General features: G+C 31.2%; 2 protein-coding genes across 5 annotated transcripts in view; one reads left to right on the forward strand and one right to left on the reverse strand.

Annotated features, from left to right (window-relative positions):
* Positions 1–606: 606 nt before the first annotated feature.
* Positions 607–15,048, reverse strand: LOC139521172 (ABC transporter F family member 4-like). The gene is made up of 3 exons (XM_071314487.1): positions 14,832–15,048; positions 4,673–5,021; positions 607–3,520 (listed from the first exon to the last, which is right to left on the reverse strand). The coding sequence occupies exons 1-3, from the start codon at positions 14,892–14,894 to the stop codon at positions 2,271–2,273; spliced, it is 1,662 nt and encodes a 553-aa protein (XP_071170588.1). The 5' UTR covers positions 14,895–15,048; the 3' UTR covers positions 607–2,270.
* The window catches only part of LOC139521171 (SMC5-SMC6 complex localization factor protein 2-like), a 64,987-nt gene continuing 58,003 nt past the window's right edge, over positions 14,935–21,918 (forward strand). For 2 of the 4 annotated variants that reach the window (XM_071314484.1, XM_071314485.1), the window contains exons 1-2: positions 15,016–15,159; positions 21,595–21,641. In XM_071314484.1, the coding sequence (XP_071170585.1) occupies positions 15,134–15,159; positions 21,595–21,641 (73 nt within the window). In that variant the 5' untranslated portion in view covers positions 15,016–15,133. Of the gene's footprint in view, positions 15,160–21,594; positions 21,642–21,918 lie in introns of all 4 variants that reach the window. The other 2 variants (XM_071314482.1, XM_071314483.1) reach the window with 2 other exon arrangements.

Here is a 21,918-nt window from a genome sequence, read left to right on the forward strand (position 1 = left end):
TAGATCATTATAAAAAAAAATTTTTTTGTACATAAAAATTAGTTAACAATTTTGGAATGTTTTTTTGAGCAAAATAAAAAAATAAGCCTGGTCATGAATAAGCTCCTAAAATATCTGGGTGTTAAAAATTTCAGGTGTAATGCTTTAAATGATATAAAAGATATCAGGAGCTAGAGAACAATTTTTTTTTGATAAATTGACTTAATTCTGATGAGATTGATGTTAGTGTTTGTTCTGCAAATGACTGAATTATTAAAATTACAAAACAAATATATATAATTGAAAACATTTCAGTTTTATACATTTTTGTTTGGTTTACACTGAGCAGTGAGACAATCTTAAGGCTCTGTGTAGCCAAGGCTCTGTGATGAAGACCTTACTTAGACCTATAATGGTTTTCATTTACAAATTATGATTTGGATGGAGAGTTGTCTCATTGGCAGTCATACCACATCTTCTTATATCTTTTAAAATAACATTGTAATGCACAATGAACCTTTTAATAGTTTAAGCATAAAAAACTATGCATAGTATTTTACAGTTGCTTAACTTTGCATAGCTTAATTTTGCATAGTCACATATACTTTATCTTTTTCCTAAATTACATTTTCTAAAGTTATAAAAATTAACAATAATCAGATATCCTGTACATGTTTGTTTTATTATATATTTTGTTTTTTTCACATTCAATTTCAGTTGACTTAATGAGAGCCTCAAGTTAGATAACTAAAAATAGATTGGGTTACCCTCTTCAAATAAAGGATGTTATTATAAAATATAAATATGGAATTGAAATTGTAATTTCATCTATAAAAATATATTTATTTTCAAGACTCAATATTAAAGATGGAATGTATATGAATGAATGTGGATATAAAATTAACACATTCATTAACTTTATTCATAAAAATACTCATAAAAAACATTAATAATTTGATGTTAACTAAATATAAATGAATCTACAGTAAAATTAAAGCACCGACGTATATATTCAAAACCCATTAAAAAGTTTAATTAAAACATGCAGTAAAATGGCAAATATACTGTTTACACAGATATATGTTTCCCCTGACAGCAGAAATTCAGAAAATTCAGACAAACACAATTTGTTAATAATTCAAAGTTCCTTGACCATGATAAAGATTGCATCTAATCAAATTCATTGTCAAACTGATATGTAATGATAGTAATGCAACTTTACAAAAAATATCATTCATCTATCACAAATGCTTCCAACTGACTTAAGTAGAAAATTAAACAATTGCCGTTGCCATCATTGCTGCCTGCAGAAAAGCAACACCTATGTCGCCTTCCGTTACTTTCATTGCAGACTGAACAATAAAATAACCACTTCATTTATATTAAAATATTCAACACATCTATTTTGATTTTAGAAGTAAACAGCAATTATATATGTTAATTCCAATTTTCTCATGTGAGTATTATTTGGACTTCATTAATAGGGTAAAAATTACTTGCAAATATTGCTACTTCAAAGGTATTTCATAAATGTTAAGAAAAAATGGAAATGGGGTTAAAATTTGGGTAAAAAATGATTAGAAAAAAGTATACATGTAAGTAACAGTACTAGTTAAGCTTACAGGCTGGCAAGCACAAGATAATTGCAGAGATGTTAAGGGACAACTGATGCAACTGATCACAGAGAACAGTTATAAACCTTAATATACATGTTGGTGTTAAAAGCAACAAAAAGGTAGATATCTCAAAACTTGCTTTAAAATATACAGTAGTATGAATAGGGCATGTAAAAGATAGGGCATATATAGTACATTGTCCTCGAATACAATTTTTCTCAGTTTAGAAGAACAGGTGGAAAATTTTTAAAGGTTGATCAAGTATTTTTTTATCTTTTAATTTCCAAGTATAGACATTTTTCTCCCATAAATTATTTTCTTTAGACTAAGGTACTTTTGACATAATGAAAAAATTTTTTAAAATGAAAATAATGAACTTAAGACCAAAGACCGGCATCTTGAACAGTTTGAAAACTTGCAAATCACATGTGATGTCATACTAAAAAAATGTAAATATATTGTTAACATAACATACAAGGCTATAACAGGTCATTGACCCTATGTATAAGAAATCTTAATATAATCATAACAATTTGAATGCACAAGTAAAACAATTGCATAGGACAATAATAATACATCTTTAAAGATAAAGTGCATCATAAATAGGTAAGTCTGTACCAGATACCTTCAAAACCTTCAACATTCTTAAACTATTGACGTATGACTTATTTAAGACTATGTTGATGATCTGATATCAACTTCTTCGTATGCCTCGATTGGGTGAGCTGCAAATTTTTGCTGTGTAGAGAAGGCATCATCGTATTCAACCTGTTCATCGTCAGGGTCACCTAATTCATAATCTGCTTCAGGTTCCCTCCCACTTGAGGTTCCATAAAGGTTTTTAGAGTCATTAGAAATTTGATCTCTTTTTAAGTTCCTTTCAGTTAAGAATGCATGATCATATGTATCATCAATTTCCTCTTCGTTGTTTGTTATCTTGCCAAATGATTCACGCTGGCCTTTTTGACTTGCAGCAGCTTTTATTGATTCATAATTTTCCTGATGCTCTTCATCCTGAGCCCCATGATTTTTCCAAGCTTGTTGGCGAGGGGGATGTGCCTGTGCATAAACTGAAGGTTCTTGAGGTTTTAAAGGCTTTTTTTCGTTTAAAGAAGCACGTTTTTTCATTGGTTTAGATTTTTGACCTGCTTCCTCGTACAGAGGTTCGGTAGGTCTTTTCAAGTCCGCTGGAAGTTCCGGTTCATCGTACAGATTTTCCGGATACTCGTCATCACCCTCATGATCAACTTCCTGTTCCATTTTATCCTTTGGCTTTTTATCTTTATTAGACTTGAAAAATGCCCCAAAACCTTTCTTCTTTTCTTCTTTCTTTTCATCTTTCTTTTCATCTTTGGTGTCATGTTTTTCTTTCTTACTCTTGCTAGATTTCTCACTTAATGTTTTCCCTTTAGCACCAACTACATCTTCTAATTCATGCTTGAAATTAGGAGACATATGAGCCGATTGTTGTCTGGATAAAGGAGGTTTAGAATCAGTACCTTCCTTTACTGAAGAAGCCTTCTTTGGAGGAGATGGAGAATTCTCTCTCTTCTGAATGGGTTCTGACGATCTATTTGAAACAGGTTTTTCTGTTTCAGAAAGTGACTGAAATTTTGTTGTCAGCTGTTCATCTTGCTTTCGTTTCATAAGTTTGTCTATAGCTTTTGATATATCTGTTGGTTTTTCATATAAAAATGTAAACGTTCCTTCACCACTATCACTCCTTCTACCTGCCACTATTGTGAACTCATTTTTTCCTTTTCCATACTTTCGTAAGTGTTCGTAGTACCACTTAGATTTTGGTTCCTGTTTGTCTAAATCTTCTAACATCAGACATACTGCAGATACATGGAGTCTGTATCTACCGTTCCAACCAAGTCTGTTCGTGTCGTCATTTTGCTTAAGTACAATATCAAACCATGCACCTAAAAAATATAAATAAAATAAATTTGTTTTTAAAAACAGATTTTTTTTGTTATTAAGCTCTCAATTCAATTAGAAAGAATAGGACTATGGTCAGCAGATACAAAAACTTAGATACAAAAAAACTGCAGTTTAAGTTTGAAGTGGATTAAATTAAATCCAGTCTCTCATTTACAACATCTTTAAATTTATGTTTGAAATTAGTAGAAGGATGAGCAGAATGTTGTCTGTTTACCCGATTTTTTGTATCAGTACTTTCCTTCACTAGGAGTGCCTTCTTTGGAGAAGATGGTGAAGTATTCTGGTTAAGTTCTAAAGATTTTTATTAGTATTGCTTCCTAAATATTTCCTATGTCAAAAACTAAGATTATCACAAGAGATTTGGTATCAATTTCAATGAGTCAACAACAAAAATACAGACATCTAGAGTTTGAGTTTAATATTATAGTTTTTAGCCAAATTTTGTGTTTTTACAATACATCAATCTTGAAATCAGACTAAACAAATTGATTTTTTTATGTTGGCTGCCCCAAAAAGTGGTGCCATCAACATCAAATTCTCAAAATAGCAAAAACATAAATATAAAATCACTGACAAGGTTCCTGACTTAGAATAGGCCAATGAATATGATCAATGAAAAGATAGTTTCCCTATACTTAGTGTGTCTTTCTATGTTGTGATGATACACTATTGTTTCAGATTAGGGTGAAGGATTGGTACTACAAAAGTATTCAAAAGTTTAAACCCGCTGCATTTGTTTCCACCTGTCCTAAGTCAGGAACCTGATGTTCAGTGGTTGTCGTTTGTTGATGTGGTTCATAAGTGTTTTTTGTTTCTCATTTATTATATAGATTAGACTGTTTGTTTTCCCGTTTGAATGGTTTTACACTAGTAATTTTTGGGGCCCTTTATACCTTGCTGTTCAGTGTGGGCCAAGGCCCCATGTTGACATGGTTGAAGACCGTCTTTGACCTTTAATGGTTTACTTTATAAATTGTGACTTGGATTAAGAGTTGTCTCATTGGCACTCATACCACATCTTCTTTTATCTATTTTATGAAAATTACAACACAGAAATCGCTGACATAAAACCATATATATCATTAAGTCATGACTATGTTGTCTGAATTGTTCCAAAAATATTTTAAACTTACTTTCCTCTGGATTTGTATCATATAAAATATTATCTCTTAATCCTGAATCTTCTTCTTCAAAATTAGACGAGTCTTCCCTTCCTTCAGTAAAATGGGCATTGTTTTGTAAACAATTGTGCCAGCTCTCAGTTTCGTTTTGGTTGGAAAATATCAGGGAGAATTTCTCCTTTTTTAAATGAACATCTATGTAGAATTCTTTCGAAGATTCTTTGAGCACTTTATCAAAACCTTTGACATTAACCAGTGTGAAGCTATTTTTAACTTTGTCAGTATGATCTTTACTTTCGAAGCATTCAAGAACTACATCACCATCCTTACATAGTCTACAATATCTCTTATGCTTCTGTTTCTGTAAAACAATAACAAAATGTATATGTATCTCTTATATATTGTCTAAGACATGTAAGAGGAGGTCTGATAAAATAATATAGTTCTCAAGTCCTTTCAAAATTATAGTTCTGGCTTATGAGGGAGTTGTGTCCCTTTCATTTTCATTTTCATTATCATATTTGATTTATAACAGTACTTCTTTGTTCAGGACAGGTTACAATTGGCCCTGAGATTATTTTCTTTTTAAATATGGCCTACATACTGCAAATTATCCAAAGAAATAGTTATCTTCCTTAGGTCGGGTTGTCTCTTTGACACATTCCCCTTTTCCGTTCTCAATTTTATTGATATAACTACATGGCTGTATTAATACAAAACAACTTCTTTTATACACATCACAGTATAGACTGCAAAGTATTAACATCTGAATGATATATCCATTATTTTATTAATTGGAGTTAAATTGTCAATAATTTTGGTCCAATTAATTTCCACAAACCCTGTTCTAATCCATGAAAATTGTTGTGACTAGGGATTTTATATTAACATGATAAACCTTGGCACAATTTGGTTTACACAAATCATTTTGGATCTCAGCTGGTTGTAATCAAGGTTTATTTTTACAAAGATTTATTGATCTGAAATTTGCACAATATCATTGTGTTTTGAAATATCTCCAAAATGTGCTGACTTTTGAACCTAAAAAGAATCTTGTCTTTATCAATCAATCATATATATTTATTACTGTGTTTCATCCCTCATCAATGAAACCAAAAAAGGAAAGCAAAAGAAAAGAGAGGCAAAAAATCAGTCAGACATTATCAGAGTGGTCATTTACATTCATTTGTAATAACTTAATGTCATAAAAATCTATTTTATAAAAATCTATTTTATGAAAATCTATTTGGCAAAAAATGTTTGACAAACAAATTGTGCCGTTACAGCTGTAATGTAAATATCAAATTTTGTGTTCGTTAAACATGCCTTTACCACACTTGTATATATAAGTGATCACTTCCTTCCTGGTTATTCTTCCTAATAAAATGGAGATGTAGATTTCAGGGAATAATGCTAATAATACAGACAGTACTTGAACATTTTTTAAAACATGACAAGAAGGGAAGTCACCATTGACTACTGGTCATTTGCACATGACAAATAGGGAAGTGACCATTAACTACTGGTAATTCCCAAGCCTTTGGGTTATCTTCAGTTTAAAACATGTTTATTAAAGGGGCACTAGCTGTCAAATTCATTGTAACCGATTTGACTCAAATTCTCATATTTGGTTTATAACAATGTAAAACATTTATCCAAACTATCAAAAGTCTAAAATAAACACTTTACAGAGCATGGGGTAGATAATATATAGGTTCGTTTCGTGTGTATTTTAGTCCAGACGCCATCTAATTAACTATCGATTTGACCTCAGATGACCATATAAGCGATGTAAACAAAAATAAAGATACGAATAGATTAAACCAACACGTGCAATTGCATTTTTATAGGTCTGTTTGATTTTATTTTATAGATTAAAAATAGATGTTGCTCATTGTTTTTAACCATATAAGAATGATTTTATGTGCATCGAATTAGTAATCAAATGATTTACCGTAGTTTCACTTTCATTGTTGACATTCTTTTTCTTTAAATAACCAGTACACGTACAATGCATGCGTTGTCAATCTCTAGCTAGGGGTTAACTTGAAGTTCACATGAATACCGGTTAGAATGATGATGACGTTTTCACTTGCAAGTGAATCAGTCAAAAATTATGTTTAATCGCTTATTTCAACAAAATTAAAGGAAATTGATTGCTAAAAGCAAATTATTATTTCATTATTCCAATTTGATTCATGATTGATCTAAAAAAAATCATACTTTATTTTTTTATATATATCGTAGCTAGTGCCCCTTTAAAGTAATAATAGGATCCTTCAACTTTTATTATTATATATGTTTTAAATATATATTTTTGAATTTTCTGAGTATTTACTACAGAATGGTGCCATGAATACACAAAATAGAAATTATATTTCACCAATTTAACCATTAAGGGGGCTCGCAGGTCTAAATCAAATTTTTTATTTAATATAGGATTCCGCTATATTTTTCTATAAATGAACTTTATCTTACATTCTTATACCTAATAGAAAAATGAAATAAAAAAATGGGGTCATCGTTCATTTACGCTCACAATCTTTCTTCGAAAGAAGCATACATTTTTGTTAATGTCCTTTTTTTCTGTTGAACTAATAAGTGAAATAGCGGTAATATCAACATAAAAAAAGAACTAAACTACAGAAATCGCATAAATTTTACAATTATTTATTTTATGTACAGCTTATTCGAAAACAACAATAAAAATATAGGTCATCGATAAGTTAAAAAAGATATTTCAATTTTAGTGCCAAAAAATGGCATTTTTGCACCAAAGGGAGATAATTTGGAGCTTGTCCAATGATATCTACATTTCAAAAGTCACCTGGGGCCAACACGAATTGATTTTTTGGAATGATTTTTGTACCATATGACAAAGTAACAACTACTAAAGGTAATTAATAAAATTTGTAATGAAAAATAAATGTTCAATTTTTTTTGAAAATCTTATACATTTGTACCCGCAAGCCTCCTTAACAAGAATGTGTCCCTAGTACAGGTCAGGGATGCCCTTTCCCCACTATCATTTTCTATGTTCAGTGGACCATGAAAATGGGGTAAAAACTCTAATTTGAAAAATCATAGCATAGGGAACATGTGTACTAACATAACTAAGTTTCAAGTTGATTGGACTTCAAATTCACAGGCACTTGTCTCAGAAAAAAAATGTGTTATATTATGGTATATAGGAAAAAAAAATTTCTGAGACAAGTGCCTGTGTTCAAATTCATCAAAAACTACCTTGACCAAAAACTTTAACCTGAAGCGGACCTCACGGATGAACGAACAGAAAGACAGACAGACGAATGAACAGATACACAGACCAGAAAACATAATGCTCATAAATTGGGCATAATAAATGGGGCATAAAAACTGAATCTATAGAAGACACTGATTGATAATTACATGCATACATATATGCTCTTCAACTTTGATCTTTATATAACCTTTATATAAAAAAATTATTTCAGGGTCAAAGATGAGCTTTGATATGTCTGACATAATATGAGGCAGGCATTACCTGTGAATGGGGACGAAGTTTGTTTAAATTAATTTTTGTAACTTAAAAATATTTGTTAAAAAAAGAAACGGAAATACTGTAACGTTTCCGATTTTGGTTCTGTTGTTAGGGATTTTACTTGTGACGTTATTTAAGTTATGACGTCATGTTCAATGAAAACAAAGAAATGCAATGCATTAGGTAACGTTTATTCATACCAAAGACAAAGAATGATTAAAAATGAAATATATTGGTATTGTGTTCCTTGAGTTCCTATATTTTTTTACTAGACTAACCAAAGTCTCACGACAACAAGACCGGAAGAAGGAAGAAGAGTTATGTGTTCTGCGCAGATCCGGAAATTAAAAAACATGACAAAAAAAAATTGAACAATTTTGAGTTCATTAGTACAATGATAAATTCGGGAAATTTTCCAGATTTTTTTTTTTTTTTTTTTATTGAATTTTCTACTGTAATAGGGGACTTAGTCCCCATATTAATTTCCTATTCTGGTTACTATGATTAGTTTATTGATGCACATGTATGAAACAAACAGGAAACAAACAGAGAGCTTAATTTATCAAAACGACAGGACTAATAGAAGATCATTAGACATTTTGCAAGTTGATTTTGATTTTATTTAATAACTGTGATATCATTATGTGAAGTGCTATATCAAGCATCAATAATATTTACTCATTTTTTTTTTTAACGAAACTGTATTTTCTTCAATGAGAAATAACCTGCTGCTATACCCAACCTTAAGAATGAAATTACAAACATAATCAGATAATGCCTATAATCTTATAAAGATTTACAATTATCTATGGACTTCTGTCTTAAAACTGACCAAACAAAATCAATTGGCTATATTTTTTAAACGATGAAAAATGTTGAAAATGAGTGCAAGCACCTTCCAAAGATCATTTTCAAATTAGATTCAATTATGAAAGGAACTGTACAACGTAATTCTAGTGAGAGAACCTAAAATGTTTATTTCTTAATAGGTTCAATTGTATCAGATGTAGGTTCATAATGACATCAGCCACTAAATCAACACTGTAACAACATTTTTATGCCCCACCTACGATAGTAGAGGGGCATTATGTTTTCTGGTCTGTGCCTCCGTTCGTCCGTCTGTCCATCTGTGCCTCCGTCCGTCTGTCCGATTAAAGTTTTTGGTCGAGGAAGTTTTTGATGAAGCTGAAGTCTTACAACTTGAAACTTAATACACATGTTCCCCATGATATGATCTTTCTAATTTTAATGCCAAATTATAGTTTTGACCCCAATTTCATGGTCCACTGAACATAGAAAATGATAGTGCAAAGTTCAGGTTAAAGTTTTTGGTCAAGGTAGTTTTTGATGAAGTTAAAGTTACATCAACTTGAAACTTAGTACACATGTTCCCTATGATATGATCTTTCTAATTTTAATTCCAAATTAATGTTTTGACCCCAATTTCACGGTCCACTGAACATAGAAAATGAAAGTGGGAGTGGGGCATCTGTGTACTATTGACACATTCTTGTTATAACATGTATCAGGTTTTTCTATGTTGAACATTGACCAATCAGAATCAAGAATTGGTTGCTCTTGAGACTATATTTTTTAAAATCTGATTCAACCAAAAACAAGAATTTTCATTTTTAGCTCAGTTCCAAAAAAATCTATTCAGTTTGGTTATGATCGTCAGAGAAATTAATTGAGAACTGTACTTCCATATATTATAAATGTTCTATAAATACACCGTTAAAAATAGATGTTAACATAAAAGCTCGGAAATTACCAGGAGGCAATGGTGACTTCCCTTTCCCTCCTGCGTAAACATTTGTCATTGTTAAAGTACTATCTATTTCATTGCACTGTATTATTCCCTGAAGAACAGCTCCATTTTATTTGGAAAGAACTAACAAGGAAGGAAGGAAACACTTATATAAGTGATAGGAAAGGATGTTTTACTAGCCAAAGATTTTTTTAATTTAAATTATGTAAGGCCATTGAGGGGTGTGAAGGTTCAATTTCCAGGCTAAGTGTTTGTAAAATTTGATTTGTTTAAAAACTGCATTTTGTGACAAAGACATATAGCTTTTGCATACTGTGAAATACTGTGCATGACAATATTTCATTGAGAATATCTGTCCATGACAAATATTTCCCAATCAAATTATGTCTTCCCTCAAGAATCAGACTCCATAAAATTGTGAGAGTGTTTCTAGAATATTTGAAAATTAGGTCTTAAAAAGCATGTGTTTAACAATTCTAAAAATGCTGCATCTATAGTACATACATGTACATGACATAAGCATAAAGCATAATATCATATTTTTGTCTATAATCATAATTAAAAAAAAAAATAAGGCAAGTATTTAGTGTGTCAAACAAAGATATTTTATCAGAATATTATTTCAAAAACAGGATAACATTTATAAACATGACAACTGATTAAAATCCAATATATTAAAAGTACCATACATGTATTACATGTATTACACTTAAAATATGGTAATGAATTTCATATAAAGTGCTGACAATCACTTAAAATATGTTTGTTTTTATATATAAACATGACATAACACATTTAATGATCAATATCATCATGATCATTGTTAATTTTCATAACCTCCATTTCACAAAACAAAATTTCATGACAATAAATCCAAGAAATAAATGTCATGCATGTACAATGTATTGTCTCAATATTAATATACACAAAATATAACTTTGGATAACCTCCCTTTGATGAGTTGAATTTTGTCCTCTGAACATTTTTCGTAATTATGAAGTGTTTAAAGTTCTGTAACATATCTTTAATTTTATATGTATGCCAGCAAATGTTATTTTTCTTACAGACTAAATGATTTTACAAGAAAAGTGGAATTATAAAAATTTCATTCCTAAACCTACAGTTTACATGCATGATAAATATGCATGTATACTGTATATATATCTATCTATGATAGATAAAAGGAAAATTTGTACTGGATCGTCCAGAAAAGAAGGTATAGGACATATATATACAGTCATTGGACAAAAGTGAGTTCCCAGTCAAAATATGTCCTATCATTTCAACTAAAATCAATATTTTTCAAAAAATATTACCCAAGTAACCACACAATTGATTTATATGAAACAAATTAATACCATAAGTAAGAAGTAGAAATGTACAAAGTTTTATTGTTTATTTGGCCCTTATATGATGTTCATGCTCATTTTATTTTTTTGACGCGATGATCACAAAGAAAAGTATTTATTAAAAAGTTTGCTATTATTCTAACCAAATTAAAATTGTAAAAATTTGTGTTTTACCCATCAGATAATGAAAATGAAACTTGTGAAAATTATGGCCATAAAAACAATAAATATTCAGACATTTCTACATCTTTTGGTATCTATTTTTAAAAAAACGCTCATACAGTCATGACAGTAACTTGGTAATAATACTTTGAAAATTATCGATTTTAGTTGAAATGATAGGACATTTTTTGGTGAGAACTTAATTTTGTCCCATGAGTGTATATAATGGGAAAAGTTTTATTATTAATCCAATATCCAATAAAAAATGAAACTTACAGTTTATAAAGAGTAGATCTTTACAAAGATAACATTTTTCTTTGCAATATACACAAGTTGATATATATATGTTTTGTCAATGCAAGTGCGCGTGTGTGTGATTGTTTTCTTTTCCCCTTTTTATTATAATGTTGATATTCATGTAAAATTATATCACAGTAGAAGAAAAAAAATGTAATCCATTTTTCAATTTTTTGTTTTATATATCCTGTATATCAAACCCCTTAACACCAGTCAGGTGGTGATGTACAGGGTTTGTTTTAAAAAAGCCTGACTACCATACTGAAAAACAAATAAAAAACAAACCCCAAAAATCATGATTTTACATGGTGTTATACTGCTTAAACTTGTCTAATTATAAGGTCTGAAACATTTTAGTCATAAATACTCAATATAGATACAAGTTATCTTCAAGAAATCGATTGGTATGCAAATTTTTAAAGTTGTTTACTTTTTGAATAATTACATCCGCCATATTGTTTTCGACAATTGCAAGTAACTTACAAGACATGCTTATCAATTTCCTGAAGTTAAATTGCACTTTTATTTCAAGAGTAAACAAGACTAATATTTTAAAATTATATACTTAGATATTATCTTTAAAATGTTAAAGGGGCACTAGCTACGAGATATATAAAAAATCCAAAGTATGATTTTTTTTGTTCAATCATTAATGAAAGCGAAAAAGTGAACTAATAATTTGCTTTTATCAGCTAAAATGGTTCAATTTTGTCAAATTAAGCTTATAAACATTGATAAAGAATTATTCACTTGCAAGTGAATAACTCGACCTCATTAAATCCATATTCATGTGAACTCCAATTTAATCCCGTAGAAAGTGATAGAATAATGCATGCATTGTCCCTGTACGGGTATTTAAAGGAAAAGAATGTCAACATAGAAAGTGAAACAAAGGTAAATAATTTGATTTACTGATTAGATCCACACAACATCATTCTCATAAACTGATAAAGGTAAACACGACGATAAAAATATTTTTTTCAGTCTATAATACTGTACAAAATTTAACAAATCTATAAAATCCAATTGCACGAGTTGCTTAATCTATTTATATCTGTGTTTATGTTTACATCGCTTATATGGTCATATAAGATCAACTTGATAGTTAATTAGATGGCGTCTTGGCTAAATTTTACACGAAACGAAGCAACATCTTATTGAGACCATGTCCTGTTAATTGATTATTTGATATTTTTGATAGTTTGGAAAAATGTTTTACATTGTTATAAATAAAATATGAGAATTTGAGTTAAATCGGTGAACATGAATTTGGCAGCTAGTGCCCCTTTAAGTAGTTTTAAAAACACCATGTGTTGGGGACATATCAATTTGTCCTTTGAATATTAATTAGTTCCTGTGACCCTCTCAAAATCATGGTACCGGCTAGAACCTGTACTTTTCACCTCTCACTTCTACAACAACACCTAGAATGCCTAGCATTATGCACATATACATGAATATATATGTATATATGATATGGTAAAAAAAAAAATTCATTCATTCAATGCTATGAAAAAGGAACTATATTTCTTCTTATCAGTCAGGGGACTTACTGAAATAAGTGATTTTTAAATCACTTATTTGAGTAGCAAATTCGAGGTTTTGTAACTAATTGGGATTTTGTAGTTTTTTTCAAAATTTTAAACACATAGGTTTAAATAACATCTTTTAATTAGTAAAATAAAAAAATATGAACTTTTTGCTTCTTTTAAGTAGCAAGGTTTATGCCTTTGATGATATCATTTACCTGAAAATTCTATTTTAGTTGAAAAAATGCTATAATAATGGCTTTACATAATGAACTGATACTTTCTTCAAAGATTTTTCACAGCAGTGGGAGTATTTTTCCTGTGAAGTTCAAGGTTTCATCTTTCAGATTATGTAATAAAATTCTACTGTTCGCGATAAAAATTTCACTGTTTGGGGGTGTTGAAATTAGTGGAGCTTATTAAAAGAATGATACTTAAAGAAGTGATTTTTGGGAAGGAAATTGAGGTCTGATACTTAAACAAGTGATTTTTATGTCATTATCCTAGATTCAGTACAAGGTCATCACCTGAAATGACCTGGTCATCCTAGACAACACAGATGTTGGTTCTGATAAGTTTAGAAACATAATTAGTCCCTGGATCATTAGTATTCTATATTTAAAGCTACACTAATATTAAATCACTTCTTCTAGTGATTAATTTGTACTACTTAAATAGGTGATTTTTAAAGAAAGACAACTCTAACTTCCAACCTTTATGGAAATAATGTTACTTGAATCAGTGATTTAGAAAATCACTTGTTTAAGTAAGTCCCCTGACTGCTTATTCATATACCATATACCTCTATCCTGTCTATAATTTATTCTCTTTTCAAGAAAATATTGAATTTTATACATCGACATGTATACATGTATAGAACAGAACAGAACAGAACATATTTTATTTCCAATTAAGGGCCCACAAGGGGCATACAGAGCATACATGAATAAGGCAAAAGAATATTGATTTGCATAGATACATAGATACAAACATTTTTTTTACATACAGTTACAATACAATTACTAACTCATATTCACTTTAATAAATTTACCAACAGCATTAAGGACCTGATTGTCTTCACAGTTTAATAAATAAATAAATTTATGCTGAAATTTATGCTGTATATGCAGAGCACAAATTAGTACTCTGACCATGTCGATAAACATTAACACTTGGACCCCTTTCATGGAAAGCTGTCATTTTGCCAGCTGAGAAGAAGGAGTTCTCCAATATTGCAACTAAATGTACTCAAGATTAAAATCTACCAGGAAAACAACACTACAGTGTATATATAAAACTTGTGACATATGTCTAATTCATGGGTGTGCAACGGTTTATCACTCTTATCAAGGATTTGTATCACTATACAAATCCTTGCTCTTATGTTAATAAATGTATTGTGAATGCAAATTTTATTGACAATCAAGATAAGCAATTTGTTTGACTAAAATAAAAAAATAGGAAATTTGTGCACATACTGAAGTTTTACACTAAAATTGTATACCTACTCCCCTCCTCTAAAAATGAATTTAGACGCATTACTTACTAAAATTCCCGATCTGATTGTAATCTCTCCTTCTTTTATCAGATATTTTGAATCTGACATCATAAACAGTTATAATTTTTCCTTCTTCATAGCAATTTTGAAAGACTCAACCAGGAAGTGTGTAAGACGTAAACTTGTTTCTTATGTTATTCGTATCCGTTCCGTTCTTGGTTTCCACAAAGAAAGCGTATAAATGATCCAGATTTTTAGCGCTTCATCACCTCAGAAAATTTCGGGGATTTCCAATCTAAGATTTTGTCTTGTGTTGCAAAAGATGCTGGAAATGGGACCATGAGAATAGTATGAGTAAACGCAAACTTTCACAAGGGTATGCAAATTCAATGATGTATTGAATGGATCTACAATGTATCATCATTCAATCGCGATTTCTCAAGTCTGTAAATTAATATAAATCCTCCTCTATCTATCATCATGTCTTTACTTATGTATAATTTTAAACACCTCACTAGGTCACTGATCTTCAGTAGAATCATACCTTATTTCGTCCTATGCTGCTATCTAATTTATGCATGACCCCGTATGATATAGCATTAAAAAAACAAGAAACTGAATATCCCTGAAAATAATATATCCTACCGTAGTCTAAAATCGTTCATCTTGTCAGTTCGTTAGGTATTTGTGTTTGAACTTAACACACGGGGAAACTCTGCATTGACGTCTCTACGCTATTTCCGGCGTAGAAAAACAGTGCAGAATATGTTTTTTCTGCACTTTGAATAAAAAAACATTTCTTAAGGCAGCAACCATTTGATTTTCTGGGGGGGGGGCTATGGTTTTTTTTTCTGGACAAATTTTTTTTTTCGCCTATGGCGAAAAACAATTTTTTTTTCACGACAAGTTGAAAACAAATTTTTTCTTTCAATTTTAGCATTACATATAGTGGCAGCTGAGGGTGAAACAAACAATTTTTTTTTCTCAGAATCAAAAACAAATTATTTTTTTCTCCAAAAACTAGAAACAAACTTTTTTTTCCAAAAAAAACCATAGCCCCCCCCCCCCCCCCCCAGAAAATCAAATGGTTGCTGCCTAAGGTAAGTTTTCATCGTTGTTCTCAATTATTGCTAAAAAATGCCAATTTTCTAATGCCCATTTCAATCATTCTAGAACTTCACAAAATCCCACTTCTAGCCTCCATTGCTTTGTGTACATTCCATTCAGCGTCATCAATCTTGTGGCAGGCAATACAGGTCAAGTAAATCGTATTTTTAGGAATTTTAAAATGACATGCTCCTTACGTCTTTCGTGATTTTCCCGCGAAAAAAGCCCAACCAAAATGAAAGGAAAACTATTGGAAAAACGATGTCCATGCCATAATTTTGTACAGGAATATAGAGTAGGTTAATAAAAACCAATTTACATTTATTTTTCATAGAATTTTTTTTATTCATTATAAAAAGATCGATATTCTGACCATCATGACTGTAGGTAAACATTCATACAAAATTCCATTGATGTCAAAAGGGATGGCAAAAAAGAGTTTCCCTGTTGAATAAACCCAAAATTATTGCAAACTATTTTGAAGCAATATCCCACAAAGAAATAACGTAATTGCCAGTAGAGCAATTTGATTGGGTATAAGGAATTGACATCACATGATTTTGACGCCATTGAAATTTGAATGTAAACAAACAAGGTCAGAAAGTTCAGTATGGCAGGGCTCACGCTACCAGGCGACTTGGGCGAAGAAGTCGCCCTCCTGACCGTCACTTCGCTTTCCCCGACCCCCAAAAGCGAAAACAAGTCGCCCTGTTCTTGACGAAAGTCGCTTTCAGTCGCTTCCGTCATCGGACATTTTCAATTTTTACCAAGTTGATGAAACATTAATTTTTTACTGATAATTAAAGAAATTCAGACATAAACTATTCATTATCTTTAGAAAAGAGGTTGAAGCATTGTCTTCACAGTGTGTATCAGGTTATTTGATAAAAATACAACTTTTTATCACTTCGTGCATTTTCGCAAGTTCCAGTGCTTGTTACTCGAAAACGTACATCAACCTAAATTTCGGCGTCAAAATAAGTTTGTTACTTCATTTAAACGTGATAAAAGTTGCCTCCAGTAAATGTTTAATCCATTTATTGCATTAAAACCGTCATGTTCCTTTCCAAATAACTTGTCAAACATCGTTTATTTTTGTAAATTTTCTTGCATTCGTCCGCCATTAACCGATTTCTAAACTACGGATCTGAACCGGACCAGCTATGACCGAAATCCGTACTTTTACAATAATTACTACGGACGCACGGATGGAACAGCTGACAGAAGAATATTGATCCCAAAGGGAAAAATTACGCGTCCCACACGCATTAAGAGACTTTTGGTTACATCTAATTGATTGGTGTATATAATTCCCTATATTTTTTATGAATGTTTCAAACTATTGATTAAAGTTGCTTAACTCTGAGACTATTATACTAATATCAATATATTATGGCCCAGCTTAATAACTTTTATATTTTTATGCAGTTAAGCTGCATTATGCGAGCACCCTAGATTTGTGTTCTACCCAATAAATCCTGAAATACTTGCCATTGTTATTATCTAGCTTGCTACTATGTTATATATAACTAATTGAACACTTTTTTAATACTTTTTATTCTGGATTACAAAAAAAAATGACCAGAAAAACCTTAAATGATCGTCGATTTATCCAAAAGTTTTAAAGTTACACATAGGAAGTAGTGCTAATTAAGAATCCTTGTGTAGTTCATTATGACCTTTGCTTTTAGCTAAGATGTCAAAGAACAATTGTATGAAATATTTAATCGCCGAAAATCTCTTGAAACAAGTAGTTTAGATTTCCCAAATGACAAAAGTCGTAGGAATATTGTCATCAATACGTAGTACAACTACGTCAGAAGTCTATTATATAATAAGTTCAACTGTTCGTGCTGTTGGCGGCAATTTCAAATTAGAAAAAGAAAATTTCGTAGCTTTTCAATTTGGAGGCAGGTGTGCAAATTAGCGGTGGTCCGAGGTCCGCGACCTTTCACTTTTGCAAGCGGAATTTCGACTAGGATAGTTCGTTTCTAGCTTCGCCCGACGTAGTCGCCTAACATTTGAAAGAAAATAAGAAATTACTTTGCAAACCTTTTCACCATGTTCACCAAAGTCTCCAATTAAACGAGCTAAAAACTTATTTTTATCATTATTATTCATGACGGCGATGTTCATTTTGTTCAACCGCTGCCTTTATACAGAAAATCGCCAACAAATATTGTATAAATTCGAGTAAAATCGTATCTGATTAACAAAAACAACATTGTAAACACATAACAATGGCGGCCGTGAAGACAAAATTTTACAAAATCGGATCTGATTCCGGAAGCGGATAAGGGTAATTCCGGGTTTGGCGATCATTTACCAAATAAATCCAAGCAGGTGAAAAAATACATCTATGCATGGTAAATGAATATAAACACTAGTATTGTAAACCAAAAGATATATGTAAAAGAAAGAAAAAGCAGAAAAATATTTTATTCAGAAACTCAAAATTACTTTTTGACAAATTTTAATTTAAAAATCCAATACAACGCGACAGCTGGGAACAGTATATCTAACAATATACATGTTCATGGTCACAGTCTAAATTTTCTTTATAAATGATAAATGATGATAATGCATGCGAGATGCTTTTAAAGTGTAAACATATTACTGCAATTTCGAGGGGTTATTTGTTTTTTCTCAATTTTGAAGGGTCAATTAAAGTAGCTGAAAGTTTCATTCTTTATTTTCACAAATAATGCAGCTATATTATATATACCTTAATGTAAGTAAATCATATGATATATAGGTGGCATTCTTTGGGCCACTCTACCCCCTCCTGTTTGATAACTTGGAAACGGTCGAGCTCCCCACCCCTAAACCATATGAGGGACAGATCCAGGATTTTAGGTTAGGAGGGGGGCAAACTTAAATTTTCGCCGAGCAGAGCGAGGCTAAAAAAAAATTGATGTAAAATTATCGGAATATTCTTTATTAAGCTGAGAACAACCCATGCTTTGCAAATTTAAGGGGGGTGCAAGCCCGCAACCCTCCCCTGTCTGAATCCGCCCCTGCATATATTCAAGTATAGGACAATATAATAAATAAAAAATGAAATATAAGGGGAGTCCCTGGAGTTACCCCAACCCCTCCTGTTTGATACTCCTGTTTGATAACTTAGAAACGGTCGAGCTCCCCACCCCTAAACCATATGAGGGACAGATCCAGGATTTTAGGTTAGGAGGGGTGCAAATTTAAGTGAGTTACCCCACCCCCTCCTGTTTGAGAACTTGGAAACGGTCGAGATCCACACCCCTTAACCATATATATTCATGTTTGTGACAATATGAAAAATCAAATGAAAAATAGGAAGAGTCGCTAGGGGTCACCCCACCCCTCCTGTTTTAGAATTTAAAAATGGTCGAGATCCCCATCCCTAAACCATGTAATATATTCATGTACATGTGTATGGGACAATATAACAAATCAGATGAAAGATAGGGGGAGTCCCTGAGGTCACTGTTCACCCTCCTGTTTGAGAACTTGGAAATGGTCAAGATCCTTACCCCTTAACCATATATACTCATGTATGGGACAATATAACAAATTAAATGAAATATAGGGGAAGTCCCTGTGGTCATCCCAACCCTCCTGTTTGAGAACTTGGAAACAGTCGAGATCCCCATACCAAAAAATATATATTCATGTATGGATCAATATAACTAATTAAATGAAATATAGGGGGAGTCTATTGGGTCACCCTACCCCTCCTGTTTGAGAACTAGGAAACCAATGAGATCCCCACCCCTAAACCATATATATTCATGTATGGGACAATATAACAAATAAAATGAAATGTAGGGGAAGTTCCTAGGGTCACCCTATCCCAAGTGACCAGTCCATTCATACTATTACATGTTCATACTAAGTCAAATTGAACTTCTAGCAGTCAAATAAAACCAAGGTTAACTACCAAGTAGAACAACTGCAATCATTGGGAACTTGTACCACTGCAGACTCACCATAAAAAATATACATTGATATATGCATTGCTTTTGAAACCTTGATAACATATAAATTATTTGCCTTAATAAATAAATCATTAGATAAACATGAATGTACTATATATGAATGTTTAATGTTGAGGCAACATTGCCACAGTTTTCATAATTATGGTTGCCTTGGTTTTTGGTTAACTGCCTTCAGCGCTTACAGCGCTTTGATTTTTATGAGAAACACTGAATTTCATACACAAGATAATTTTTAATTAAATTGTAATTGATATAATTTCTTTACATTTTTTAAAATAAATGGTTTTTTTTAGTGCTAGATATTTAGTTGGTAGTTTCTCACAAGAACCTTAGTAAAACTTAAACAACTTTTAATTTCAAATGTTACTTTAATTGTAATTTTTTACTCATATGAATTGAACAACATAAAAAGAACATTATTTACATATGGCCCTTTATACTATTGTAAAATCCAAACATTGTAGCGCACCCACGCGAATGAGCACTTCTCTTTCAAATCTCACCACTTCTCCCTATCAGTTTCAAAAAGAGAAGTCACTTCTCCCTATAATTCTGAAGTAGTGTGAGCCCTGGTATGGGACAGCATCGTACATTTAGTTACTGACAAACAATTATGAGTTACCAAGCTTGACAATGCATGGTAATAAAAAATGAAAGCTAAGTCTACAGGAAAAATTAAAAAAATAGCCTTAGGATAACGACTTATCAACACACCTGGATATCAGTGACCCCTTGAATCAAAAAAAGTTTAAAAGGACAATTAAAGTACGAAGTTGAAGAGCATTGAGAACCAAAAATGACTGAAAGTTGCACCCAGTTCAGATGATGGACATCTAGAGGTTTTCATAGCACATCAAGCTTTGATAAGGCTATCAAAATTATGAAAAAAGAATCTTCAATTGATGTTCAATCAGTTTTACTAAACTTCATGTCAGAATTTCTCTCCCTTTGTAATGAAACATGTGCAAGTTATATATACAAATGGAATACAAAATGTTTGCTTACATACATGTACATGATGATGAATTCTTCGAAACAGTTCTAAATTCTTTACCTTGAATGATTTCATTAAATTGTTACATGTATTTCTATTCCATGCTATAATGTATTAACATTCTGTACATGTATTTCTATTCTAGGTTACCCTGTTTAATGTTAACCATTCTGTAACATATATTTCTATTCTAGATTACCCTGTTAAATGTTAACCATTCTGTAACATGTATTTCTATTCTAGGTTACCCTGTTTAATGTTAACCATTCTGTAACATATATTTCTATTCTAGATTACCCTGTTAAATGTTAACCATTCTGTAACATGTATTTCTATTCTAGGTTACCCTGTTTAATGTTAACCATTCTGTAACATATATTTCTATTCTAGGTTACCCTGTTTAATGTTAACCATTCTGTAACATATATTTCTATTCTAGATTACCCTGTTAAATGTTAACCATTCTGTAACATGTATTTCTATTCTAGGTTACCCTGTTTAATGTTAACCATTCTGTAACATATATTTCTATTCTAGATTACCCTGTTAAATGTTAACCATTCTGTAACATGTATTTCTATTCTAGGTTACCCTGTTTAATGTTAACCATTCTGTAACATATATTTCTATTCTAGGTTACCCTGTTTAATGTTAACCATTCTGTAACATATATTTCTATTCTAGGTTACCCTGTTTAATGTTAACCATTCTGTAACATATATTTCTATTCTAGGCTACAGTGTATTACCAAGTTTTTCAAGTTGTCAACAGATTTAGACAGTAAGTATAAAATATTTACTGTAAAGTTTGAAATTGTGGCTTCTATATATGTTTTCAAGTACATTTTGAGCTACATGGATTAGATGACTTTCATTGGTCATGGTGGTTATATGTAATTATAATTTATTTATTTTATAATGTTGAAGTTTACATTTAAGAAATAAATAAAATTCATATACACAGATATTCACTTACATTCCAAAGGCCCTACTATATTTACAATCCTTGAATAAGCCAGATTCTAAATTCCCTACTATACAATCCTAGAGTAAACGTG

This window comes from Mytilus edulis, chromosome 4 (assembly GCF_963676685.1).
Source record: "Mytilus edulis chromosome 4, xbMytEdul2.2, whole genome shotgun sequence".
Classification (NCBI taxonomy): Eukaryota; Metazoa; Mollusca; class Bivalvia; order Mytilida; family Mytilidae; genus Mytilus; species Mytilus edulis.

Excerpts from the sequence above, each read along its gene's own strand:
- LOC139521172 (XM_071314487.1), bottom strand. The coding sequence starts at position 14,894 with ATGATGTCAGATTCAAAATATCTGATAAAAGAAGGAGAGATTACAATC. Across the intron at positions 5,022-14,831 it reads CAATCAGATCGGGAATTTTA|AAACAGAAGCATAAGAGATA; the intron begins GTAAGTAATGCG and ends ATTGTTTTACAG. Across the intron at positions 3,521-4,672 it reads TGATACAAATCCAGAGGAAA|GTGCATGGTTTGATATTGTA; the intron begins GTAAGTTTAAAA and ends TATATTTTTTAG.